Source organism: Nicotiana tabacum, chromosome 19 (genome assembly GCF_000715075.1).
Source record: "Nicotiana tabacum cultivar K326 chromosome 19, ASM71507v2, whole genome shotgun sequence".
In the NCBI taxonomy this organism is placed as follows: domain Eukaryota; kingdom Viridiplantae; phylum Streptophyta; class Magnoliopsida; order Solanales; family Solanaceae; genus Nicotiana; species Nicotiana tabacum.
The window spans coordinates 102459438-102472737 of NC_134098.1; the positions used below are offsets into that span (position 1 = coordinate 102459438).

The 13300-nt window shown below is 36.5% G+C and overlaps 1 protein-coding gene across 1 annotated transcript; it reads right to left on the reverse strand.

Moving 5' to 3' along the window:
• Nucleotides 1-3304: 3304 nt before the first annotated feature.
• LOC107810185 (protein pleiotropic regulatory locus 1) lies at nucleotides 3305-13060 on the reverse strand. The gene is made up of 17 exons (XM_016634932.2): nucleotides 12739-13060; nucleotides 12578-12602; nucleotides 12298-12412; nucleotides 11574-11646; nucleotides 11359-11421; nucleotides 9765-9849; nucleotides 8945-9037; nucleotides 7184-7247; nucleotides 6983-7068; nucleotides 6796-6897; nucleotides 6575-6658; nucleotides 4544-4604; nucleotides 4379-4445; nucleotides 4206-4283; nucleotides 4020-4084; nucleotides 3796-3873; nucleotides 3305-3711 (listed from the first exon to the last, which is right to left on the reverse strand). The coding sequence occupies exons 1-17, from the start codon at nucleotides 12876-12878 to the stop codon at nucleotides 3539-3541; spliced, it is 1452 nt and encodes a 483-aa protein (XP_016490418.1). The 5' UTR covers nucleotides 12879-13060; the 3' UTR covers nucleotides 3305-3538.
• Nucleotides 13061-13300: the final 240 nt, after the last annotated feature.

The window sequence follows — 13300 nt, forward strand, 5'->3', positions numbered from 1 at the left end:
TGTGTTTGCAAAGCTAAATAGTAGTCTTGTTCAGTCTAGGAAGTGATTTAGGCATTTCTTTGTTGAGCCAATTATATGTTTTTACCCACCTAATTAATGGATATCTTAGTTAGCCCCGTTGAGCCTGTATTCCTATTTCTTTGGCAACCACACTACAAGCTTGACCCCTTTGTTTGAATTGTCTATCTATTTAAACATATTACCTTTCGTGAGCACTTGAATTTTTACGAGCTTGTAAAAGCTAAGTGGAGGTATGGTCAGGGTTTTTAGTTGAACCATTGAAAAAGGAGAAAGGTTCATTGTTTGAAAATTTTTGAGATCCACATGTAAGGAATTGGAAGGAAAAAAAAAGAGAAAAATCAATCAGAACTTTGAAAATAAGAAGAAGAAAAAAAGAGTGTGTATGTGGTAGAAAAGAGAAAAATTAATCTCTTGCTAGTGGTAGTTCTCGTCTTGTTTGTGCTTAAAGATATGGGGGCTTAATGTTGTGAAGGTTAGGATTTGGTTCAAAATAAGTCTGGGGTTAAATTATGAAACTGTATGTATTAAAGTGCTCGGGGAGGTGTGTCACTATATCCAAATTGTACTGTCCCGTAGCCTACATTATAACGAATTAAAGTCCTACTTAATCATTGACTGAATGAGCTAAATTAGTAGAGTATTACCCTACGAGAAAGCATATGGTATGTCTTATGTGGCACACGAATTTTATTTCTGAAAGTGAGTTAATTCTGTCTATCTAGAGTTCCTATTTGTTCATGAATTTTATTATGTGAAACTACTCTATATTGTTTGTGTGAGAGAACATGATTTGCGAAGGTAAGGTAAAGTCTTTGACCTTTGTGTTAGAGTAAGTGAGCAGGTTGTGAAAAATGCGTGATATTTTTGAGTCGAGTCTTGAGGCTAGGATGTTATGATATGGTGCTTAGTCTATTTTAAAAATTCTTGGCATGATGCGTTAGGGAAGTTGTTTGATAAGAAAGTCGTCTCTATGTGAAGTGCAGTTTGATTGCTCGAGGACGAGCAATGGTTTAAGTGTAGGGTGTTGATGGTATGCTAGAATCCCATGTTTTAGTCATAGTTTGCACTCCAATTACTGCATTATACTTGTGTTTGAACTTAAATGTTAGTGTATTACACTTATTATATGTTTTATGCCTTGCAGGAAGTGATTCCAAGTTGAAAAGATAATCGTAAGCTAAATTGAACAAGTTGGAGCTTAGAAGTTTGAGTAAAAGCCCAAGGGATTAAACGGGGATCGCGTTCGGGGGTAGAGAGCCAAGTCTGGATATCAAAAATGGACAAAAATAATTTACTCTGTGAAAACTGCACAGCCACGCCGCATGGGGCGGCGCGGCAGTGCTTTTGTGCTGCTGTCCGTCAGAAGCCGCTCTCTGAACTTTTCCACTAGCGCCCCGCATGGGGCGGCGCGTCTGTGTGATTTTCTCATAGTACTTTCCTGTTTCGACTTGGAAAAGGTAGTTTTGCCCGGACCCACTCCTACATGGTATAAATACACCAAAAAGATATTTTTGAAAGGACTTTTGACCGGGAAAGCTTTGGGAGAGCATTGGAGGCTACAAGACACATGATTTCATCATCTTTCCATCAATTCAATACGGGAGTTTTGATTGTAACGTTAGATTGATACTTTCTTATTCTTTAACTCTTTTTGTGATTACTTTCTGCATATCTATGGAGTAGTTTACCTTGGGGTTTGACATGATTTGGTGACTTGGTTGTAGTTTATGGATTTGATTACTGCTTAATTGCTTGAATTTATTGGAAGAGCTTTAACTCTAGTTATGATTTTATTCATTATCTTGTTTAATCAGAAGAGGAGCATAATATTGAATATTGGTTCAACGCATGCCTTAATTTATTTCGGTACTTCTTTAAAGTAATCGAAAGAGTTTGTGATCTACCTCTTAAATTAAAATTGAGAAATATTCGAGAGAAGTTTCTCTTAGACCATTCTTATCAATAGATTCTTGCAAGTTTCACCGCGCTTCACATTAGTTTATTTGAAAGATTTAGATTTAATCGAGAGAGGAGCTTGAATTGGAAGTATAAGCTAATCACTATTGAATTCGTGAGAATCAATAGAACCTCAAGAGTGAAATATAACAGTACCATATCCAGAATAACAATCGTGCACCTATCATGTCAAACCTGTGTTCCTCATATTGATAAGAAACCGACTTTGGTAATCTCTAGTTTGTTGCAGTCAATCACCAATTGCTTTACTTTAGTAGTTAATCGTAGTTTATAATCATTCCAAATCAAGTTTGATCATCCTGAATAGCGTTAAGCTAGAAATTACTTGAGCATTGTTTAAATCCATTCCCTGTGAAGATAATAATTAAACTATACTATCTTTTATTAGCGAGCATCAATTTCGTGTTGTGTTTTGCGCTCGTCGTAGACTTCTTATGATGCCACCACAGTGACCATCATTCAAAGGGGCGTCGGTTCCGAAATTATATTCCCACTTGGAGTGCTGGGGCAAACCGTTTATACGTACTTGTAAACCAGCCTTTTACTAAACTACAGCTGGTTATGCCAATAAATAATTTTTTCTATACAAACTTTACAAATGTGGCATTAAATAAAAACACTATACTTGCCTTTGCATTCCTTCCTTTTTTGGTGGTTTCTTGGGTCCAAGCAATGCAAATCCTTACCATACGGTAATCATATTGATAGTGTTCACCTTAGTTCCCTGCTAAATAAGAATGTACTGCGGTTTGTCCTTGTCCAGATTAGTTTCAAAGGTTAGCTTTGATAGTGTTCACCTTAGTTCCCTGCTAAATAAGAACGTATTGAGGTTTGTCTTACATTCAAAGGTTAGCTAATGCTTATATGGACCAAGTCAAAGGATCTAATTTTGACTCAAAAATAAGTTTTACCAGTCGTACTGACATTTTTGCTAAGGAAGTCATTTTTCGTGAAAAATATATTCTAATAGTTGGTTGGTAAGTTAAATATACTTTACAAAAATATATATATTCAAAGTTATGTTGGCACATTGTAGAGAGTTCTGATGAAAATATGCGTAAAGAATTAATGGCTAAGTATCAACTAGAGTAAGTGATATATGAAGTGAAAAGTTAAAATACTTGTTAAGAAAATAACGTCCATAAGTGAAGGAAATCACTTTCCCTCTTTAAATGGAAAATGTTTTTCCTCAAAACCATTTTATTATAACAAACATGAAAATGACTCATAAAAATGACTTCAGTTGTACAAACACCCAATAATTTTCTCTGCTTTTACTTTTATCTATTTATACATTAACGGAAGCTATTTTCAACTGGCGCTTTTAAGATAGCTACTTGACAGCATATAAATGTATAACAAGATGGGATACAAAGAGGCAAATGTAAATCAACACTTTCATCAAATCTGAACATGGTGCCTTTCTTGGGTAAGTCTTGCTCTGAATGACCCAAAGAGCATGTTTGATTTTTATGCTTAGTGCGACTACAACCTGAATAATAAGCCAACAAGGAATAGCAGTAAACGTTTTCTGAAGTGACTAGAAACGCCTAATGTCTTTTGGAGGCTTAAAATGAAGAGGATGAGTTTCTGGTGTGGCAGTTTCATCTTCTTTCCACATCTTGATTGTCTTATCAGCTTCACAACTGATCAGCCTTGAGCCAGTCATATCATAGGTGAGAGCGTAGATACCAGCTTCACTGTCCAGTGACCCTGAAACATGGTAAGGACTAGAATAAACCTTTTGCTCCTCTTGACCAACAATAAAAGTAAACATCAAATTATCAACACGCATACCAGGTTGAACAATAGTTTGAGATTGCTGGAAATTGTGACCACTTCTCCAATCCCAAAACCACATGCTTCCATTGTCACCTTCACAAGGAGATACACAATGCATCAGCAGAGTACATCACTGACCTCTAGCTTAAGAACCAAAATGAGGAAAAGCAGGGGTTGGAGGGGCAGAACAAAAAATGAGAGGAATGGGCGGATGGGGAGTGTCATTAACTATTTCTCACCTCCTGTGGCCATTACACCGTCATCATTGACCGCCATCGCATTGACAATGGTTTTCTGTTGGGAGCTGGAAAAAAGAAATGTCGATATGATCTTACATTCTAATTAAAGAAATAAAGATACTGAAATGATATAAGATATATTAAAGATGTAGAGGTAAAGATTCTATGGCACGTCATCTAACTTACAGCATGTTATGCATAAATTCTCCTTTTGGAAGGTTGAATTTTTTTATGTTGTCTGCTGATGCAGAAGCAAAACAATCCCTGCAGCAGAATAAATTTTAAGAAAAATTAGTAGTCGTACTCCGAGCAGAAGTTAGGGAATCATAAAAATAGCAGCATGTGCCATGTAAACATACTCCGTAGGATGCTGAGCCATAGCTCGAACAGATTTCTTGTGATGTGTGAGGGTTGCCATTGTCTTACCTGCCAGACAAGGACAATTAGTAATCACAGGAAGTCAGAAACTGAAACCATTATAAAATAAACAGAGCATAAAATCCCAGTAAGGAAATTTGAGTTACCATATCTAAGGTCCCAGAACTTAATGGTACTGTCATGAGAGCCAGTTATAACCTGTGGATCCTGAAATGAAACTTCCCATCATGAAATCTGATTGTAATACGTAGGCCATACAGCAAGTATAAAACAGTCATTAGCATATGATCATGACATCAACAAAATGAGACACCTCGCATAATGTTTTTAGTAGAGCCAGCTCCCGGGAGTAATTTGCTTCTTAAAATAACAGAATTTCCAGCAACAGCACCTTAATTGTGCTAATTATACGGAAATCACTTCTAAAAAGAATACATACGTGGAAGCATTAGTAGTTGCTAAGGTTTAACTAACTGTCTCATGAAGGTATATCTGTTTTATTGGGCAGTCCATAACGTGTTTCTACTATGTGAATCCTCCTTATCAAGAAACATCCAGTCATCCCATCTTAAACCAGAAAGTATCCATAGAAGGCCATTCAAATGCGCTCATAGAGATTTTAGCTTAAAATAAATAGCATAAAATCACAATATCTTTATATGAAACATTTCGCAGATTCCATCTGATTACTAGCTAGACCATCACCATCTGGTTTTCAAACCCAACATTTTGGTTCAGAAAACGATTTTGTTACTTTTTAAATAACACCAAACACAAAAGACAACCCAAGACATGTTACAAAAGACAACCCAAGACATGTTTTTCGTTTCCACAAGAGGTCAGAGCCTAATTTTTGTAACTTCTCTTCATTTTTTTTTTATAGGTATGTCTTTAACTTCTATATCTTCCCTACAACATTACAAATTACAACCCCACCCCCAACCCCGACCCTCTTTTTTTCCCCTTTTTTAGCCAGTACAGATTTGATCTTTCTATTTTTTCTTCAATAAAAAGTTAATGTGAAATAGATTTGGTAGCATCAAAGATGTGAAGTCGGTTATTAATGTATTAGGTTCACCCATTTGAGAATCTAAAAAAGAATTAGATCAGCTAGAGATGTCTGGATGAGCACCGTGAAGTCGAGGGGCCGGGAATAGAAATATGTGCAAGTACGAGTGCCTATTTGGGAATTCAGCCTAGTCTAATATATTCAAATTCTTGAAAGTTGGAAAGCTGTACAGATATAATGGTGTCAAACATTTTTGAATGTTCTAAAATAGGAAGACTGACACAAAAATTGAAACGGATAGAGTAACAACAATAATAGTACATATTATGTGAAGTATAAAGCGTCACATATTGAAGGAAACCGACATTTCTAGGATCAAACCAAATCTAAATTAAGTTTGCTCCGAACAGACAGTAATCTGGATGTAGACTACGATTAGCTTTAATAAACAAAAGAATTTGCTAATAATCTCACAGTGAAGAGAACACCTAATTTCAGACGAAGATGAAAAAGTTCTGGTAAATAAGAAAATTACAAAGAGACTATGGAAATTGAAAAAGTAGAAGATAGTTGGGGTTTTGAAATAGGTAGAGGAAGTCATAACGGGCAACTACTATTTCATGGTATAAGGTTTTATTATGTTCATTTGCACTGCTCCAGGTGCAGTATACCCTAAAAAAGCCAGAATCAGGCTCTTATTTGAGTATGATTGGGTCCTGCAGTAGTAGAGCCTGGAGTACTATTTTCCAACGTTGTATGGAGTTCGCTCTTCCCATGATTTTTGCTGCTTTCTTTAGTTATTTGTATTGTCTCAGTCTAGTCAGTCTACTGATCCACTTGTTAGTGCGTTAGTATAGTGTTCTAGTAGTCCCATTTGTTTCTCCACAGTTACTCTGGTAGTCCAACATTTTCCTCTTTGATCAGTTACTCTGGTAGTCCAATCTAGATTAAGGCTCCAGAAATTTAGGATTTCAGCTATTACCAAACTAGGATTTCAAATCAGGATCAAATTTGCTCCAGCATCTAGAATTTTGAAGCTGCCATCGTGACTTAATTTCAACACTATTCTAACTCTAAAGTCATGGGCTGTCGTATCGTCTCCTGCCCTCATGCTTAAGAAAATAAGACAGAGATTTAATATTAAACACAATTATAAAAGAATGCTTACCATTGGCCTGGTAAAAACAGAACAAACAGTGTTATCATGTCCAGACAGAGCATGAATTTGCATTTTGCTACGAATATCCCAAACCTGAAATCATGATAGAATTAAGATAAAAGTCAGAACTGCACCAATGTTATATTTGGAAAGAACAGAAGTAGTAACTACTAAAAACTTCAGTACTAGGATCAGCTATCACCCAAGATAAAGAGCTTCAGTAATGATACCCGACAGACAGAATCACGACCCCCAGTGAACAAGATGTCAATGGTTGGATGAAGAGCCAAGCAATAAACACCACTGAGGTGGCCATGATAGGAGCGGATCACCTGAAAATATATATATATATAAGCAAATATGTAACCAAAAACCGTTAACCATGAGTTATGAATGGCTATCAGCACTGTTAACTACCTTATTTTGTTCCAGGTCCCAGCACTTAACTTGCTTATCATCACCAGCTGAGAACATGTATGTGTGTTTGTTGCTAACAGCAAGGCCTGCAAGGAGACTCCAATTGTCACCAGTCTATATCTTAGGTTAGCACTCAATGTCCTCATACACGTTATAATATTTGATCGAATTTCAGAACAAACAAAAGTCTAGAGAACAAACCCCGAACTTGTTCAATGTGCCCTGTTAAAGTGAGCTTCAATCTTCCACTTGCTAAATCCCATATCTTGTATCATGGCAGAAAAAGAAGACATACTTAGTTCCTGATGGAAAACCAATTAGAAAGGCCTAATATATGCGTAGCCATCAGTATATGACAATGAAAACCAGTAACAAATTCCCACCGCTCTAACAAAGACACAGGCAAAGAGGTGTCCTCACCAATTAGCATTTATTCCACAAGCACACATTTGATAACTTAGGAATGAGTGATGTAACTTTGTCTAGCTACTCTAGAGCTTATATCAAGTTACACAAAATATTTCCAAATAACCTCCAAGATTTTCAGGACTCATGTTCAGAAGTGATACTTATAGGTAGATATATTATTATCACAACTAAATCATCCTCATTGCTGGCCATGCATACTATTTTTTTATTCGAAGCAGTGTTTTGGATAGCGTGTGGCGACAAATAGCGACGAGGGCCCGCGTCACTGAGGCGAAAGGCGAGAAGCGAAGCGCTCGCCTTTTTGATGTGAAGCGACAATTTATACAAAAAAAAAAAATATTAAATTTGAAGCGACAATAGCAATAATATATTAAAAAATATATCAATTCAAAAATTAAGAACTCAATAGATGGTGCTGCTCGGTCAAAAACAGAGCAAAAACAGAGTTGAATGCTGCTCTCTGTCGAGTGCTGCTCGATAAAAAACAGAGCAAAAAAAAAAAGAAGAGAAGAAGAAAAAGGAAGAAAGAAAGAAAGGACAAAGAAGATAGAAGACCAAAGAAAGAAGAAAGAAAAAAAATGGCAGAAGAAGAGAAGCGTACCTGGCTGGGTCGACTTGGATGAAGAAGAAAATGGCAGAAGAGATGAAGAAGAAAGAAGAATCGCTGTGGGTGGGTCGACTTGGAGAAAGAAATCGCTGGTCTGCTCGACTGCTTGAAGCTTGAAGAAGAAAGAAATCCCTGAAAGCCCTAAATCGTGGGTCTTTTTCTTTTAATCCCTGCGCTTTTTCTTTTATCTTTTAAAAAAGCGACACTAAAGTCGCCTCTCGCTACACAGGCAGAGGCGAGCGCTATTTTGAAAACGCAACGCGCTGGATGCTCGAGGAAAAAGGCGTTGGATGCTCGCATCGCTACGCCTCACGCTATTAGCGCTGAGGCGAACGCTATTTACAACACTGATTCGAAGCAACAAAATCAAGGCCACATTCAAATAAAAACTGCATAAAAGTGCATTAAGTTTCGCCTGAACTTGGAAAAAACAACCAGTTCAGTTATCATGCTCTCAGAAACGTATTTTGGTACCAGCACTACAACTTCAATTTCTTTCTTTATCGTTGCTATTTCAATTTTTTAGTCCAAGGTGAAAAGTATGTATCTCGGCAATTCTTTCAGCGTAACTAGCTTATTCAATATAATACTGGCTGTTGAGGAATGATGCAACACTTATCTGACAGTTTGGAGCTAGTAGAACTGGTCTAGGGTACAAGCTGAAATAGAGAGGTTACATTCCAGAGCCTTTACACCTTAAATCCGATATTACAGCAGCTTTTAAATTAAAAATTATGGTACACATGATAAACGTTTCATCTCTACTGACACCAAAAAAAAATAAAGAGAAATGTCTCATCTCGGAAAAACCGTGATTCTTGACCACTTCCATCTCCCAAAGAAAGTCATTTCCAAAAGCCACACTAACAGGTTTATTCCCTTGTGGGGTATTGGAATTGTCAGGATTTCAAACTCAATTATTTTACCTTGATAGTGCGATCTGCCGATCCAGTACAAAACCATGTGTTACTAGGATCCACCGCGACTGATCGCACCCATCCCAAATGGCCACTGATAACCTATACAGTTAAGAAACGTCATGCATTAGAGCTTAGATCTATAATATACCATGCCGCATTGACTATTCAACAGCATAAATAGTGCAGGTGTAAAGTATAAAACGATAAAAATGGATTATTTTCAGTCTTCTGAATGAACTAGACCCATTTATAGAGGAGTTATCCTTTATGGGACTAGTACATAACAAGACTTCTTGCGATTCAAAATAACAAATCTTTATAATTGTCATGAGGCCACTATCTTGCTGTTTTGATCAGACTGCAGAATATAGGAACTTGGAAGTCAAATCTTCTTAGAGGTCAATTTTCCATCAGTTTATAATTTAATCAGGTAAAATGGCTCTACTGTTTTAAACATTCAAGATTTAGCTGCAAAGTAAAATTTGAACTTCTTAAATGCGATGATTTTTTGGTAACCTAAAAGCAGGCCATACGTGTGATATCTGATGGAGGCAAAATTTAAGATATTATGTGTAGCTTCACCCCCTCCACTAGATCATTGATATAGTTACAACCGAATTTAAGGACTAAAATAATAACTAAATGACAATAGTAAGAAGGTAAAATTGATTCAGGCAATCTGCTCTTCTCAAGCGTGAAGGTTATTAAGCTGGAGTGAGGTGCTAAAGAATACTCTGAACCAGTACGTGAAAACTTGGAAAGGTAAGAAATATATTAGAACACAAAACAGAGAAACACAGCCACTACAACAACAGAATTATCTTACCCTGTAGTTTTTCCAGGGAGCACGCCATACCGGGCGAGGCCATTTGCTTGGTATTCTTTCCATGATTGCAGCAGTTGACAGATTTCTGAAGGGAAAAAAAATAAAGAATTCATTGCATAAGTACAAGATATGATTCCTGGCTTAAAGAAGAATTTTTTTTGCAGTTTTGACTTGATTGATTGATCAGAGTCGCAGTTTTGTTAAGAAGAAAAAACACATACAGAAACGCACCCAAGGGTGTGGCCTATTGGTCAATTAGTAGGGTGCAAACCTTGGAAGCTAGAGTCAAATCCCAAGAGAAACAAAAAATACTAGTAGATGATTTCTTCCTATTTGCCCAAGACTTGGTGGGCAGAGTTATTCACTACTTGTGCTTTTGGGAGGTAGCATGTACCCGGTGGAATTGTCGAGGTACACCTGAGTTGTCTTGGACACCACCGTTATTCAAAAAACACACATAACAGACATCATTATGGATCTGTTAAAATGGAAACTTCCAAATACCAACTCAAGCATCTAAATTCTTGCACTAAAGATGAAATCTTGACATGCTAAATGCCAAGACCAGGTATCAACATGAGTCTTGGGCAGAAATTTTTATGTCAAGGTACTGCATTAGTCATACATATACGAGTAATACATATTTGTATACTCCGAGTTACACGTTACGTTCTTCATGTCATTTGATTAAACTCTCAGTAGAAGGAAATACAACAAAAAAGGGCCATCATAACAATGTTGAATTATCTGTTAAGAAACATGAAAGCTGAAATACAGATTTGACATAGCCCTCCATCTAGTTTTGTACAGTACCCTTCCTCTAGTATTTGGCAAAAACACATTATTCTGGTATAACCATATATTCATACATAATAATTTCTGAAATCACACCCACCTTATACTGAGGAAAAATGGCAATCCTGAAATACTATAAACACAACACCAGACAGTTACGGGATGCCAATTTAAGTGTCTATAATGAGATCTCATAATATGAGCACTGACAATCGATGATATCCAGACATCACATGGAACCAACCCCTCAAGCTTAAGGACAAACACTATCAAACTGCTTAAAACTTTGAAGTCTTTGTTTGGGAGGGTCCATGCTTACAACTTGAAGCCTTGTAAATACCCATGCCAAAACTTTATTCACTACACAGAAAATTGGGTCTAAAATGCACCATATTTGAATGAGTTGGTAAAGAGTGCTACTTCATTGAACGAGAAAAGGTCAACAGAGCAAAATAATAACTAAACTCATATCATGATTACTACAATCACTCTCATCTCGATACTCTTATTTTAGCATGGAAAACATCAAACAAATAGTTGAGTGGTTTCTAAAAACTTTCCAACTGCTAGTTACAAAGCCTCAATAAGATCTCAAAAGGGCTATCATAACCAGACCGAGTTTATTCCCCAAATTTGTAAACATCCCTAGTCCTATGTATGAAGACGAGGTGAAAAAGGGCTTAGTAGATAAAGATACTCCAACAGATTAAAAAGATTTCTTGATACAATTTAAAAAATATTACCAACATCTCATCTAATATAGTGAAATATAATAGGAAAGAAAGCCATGCATAATAACCTTTCTGACAAACCATGAGAAGGAACAATAGCATTGCTTTTCCCTGGGAACCTGACATCAGCGCTGCAAAATAATTTTACAATACTATAAGTATAAATTTGAGTATCGAGCCCTACCAACATCCTATCCTCCAAATAAATAAATAAACCAAGGTTTATGTGGGTGTCTGTGTGGGTTGCATGCGGGTGTCTAAAGAAGGAACATAAAGTACTTACGGGCCCTTCGCTGGTATGGATGGACCAAGAGCCAATTCATTTCCGGTTCCCTCGTCCCTTGTATTTTCAGGACCTGACAAGAAAAGCCAAATGTATATCACAAATGAGAGAAAGAATATTAACAGGACATATGAGAAATATAATTCACGACGGCAGGTTCCAAATTCCAGCAATATTTGTCTTTTAGAAAACTTATTGCAATTTCTCATAATATGTTTCTCCTTCTCTTTAACTCACTCCAAATGCATACTTTTTAGAGTTCTAGACTCAACTACAGATTCATAATAGTAACAAGTGCAATGCTCCATGTGCATTCATGAAAAAATTTCACAATAAGATACTGCTGACAAGGTTCTGCACATATGTGCTATAATTATGCATTTCTTTTTGTACTCCTTTTGTCAATACGATTTTCATTTGTCTTTTACTCAACGATATCATCTTTCCATTCAGAGAAGGTGCCTTACAAGGCATACGAGTAGCTTCATAACAAGAAGAATTTCATTAAACCATTCAGGAGATGGAAATGAAACGTGCAAAATAGGTCGCTATAAAAAATCTTGATAAGTGGGTCACTATGAATATATAATGTATGAATTGAGGGTTTTATAGATTGAATTGCTCACATCATCTAATACACTAGTATTTTAGGTTCGGCCCTCCTATTCAATCTGTAGCAATAAAGTGTAATGTAAGGTTCTAAGTTGACAAGAAGATTGAGTACCTGGAAGAGCAAGGGCATTAGAAGGAGCATTTTGAGCTTGATTCTGCACAGCCGCTTTGGCATTAGAAACCGGTTGGGCTGCTGTGCTTTTTATCCCTCCGTACTCAACATTTAGCTGTTACATGTAAAATCCACATCAATTTTGATGAATAGCACCAACTTGCCCACAATATGTAAAGCATATGCACTAAAATGTAAAATCTAGTACTAAACTTGTTCCTATTCTTATCTACTTAGCAGGAATGTTATAACCTTTTTCAAAAGAATCAGCATTACTGACCTTATAGCTCGTTCGAATTTTCTTGCTGCACAAAAGATTTTTAAAAAGGTAAACAATTAGATAACACAATCATATTCAAGAAAACAAAAATTAGGGCAATAAAAAAATTCCCCTTTTTGTTATTTCAATTGGATGTGGGGTTTAATGAAGGAGTACCGTACCTTTCAGGATCAGGAGGGGGAAAGTGACCATGGAGAGGGGAAAAGAGGTCAAGAGACCGTTTAAGGGATTTGAAGCTGAGCTTCTTGATGGATTGTGGTTCCACTGCAACTTCTGATTCCATTGTCGTGGGCCCCGGCATTCTTTACAGGAAGTGTAGGAGAGTTGTTACTTCTTCTTGCCGACGTCGGACGAGTACTGTGCCGCCGGAAGGAGGTGGCCGGGATATGGGGCTCTCTTTCCTCGAACCAAAACCTCTTGGAACTTTATTAAATGTTGGTTCACAATACTAATAACTCGAGCAAAATACTACTCCTACTTTGCCTATAATAACAAACATATACTAATACCAAAAAAATGTGGGCAAAAAATTACTTAAACAAGTATATTTTAAAGCTTGTTTAGATGGTTATTACGTATCGTTTCGTAATGTATCGTATTGTATTATATTATATCGTTTGATTAATATAATATTTGAATAGATTGTATCGTTTGTCGTTGTTTCATGATATCATGCACCAGCAATAAAAATAATAAATTTGTAATATTATGATACGGGATAAA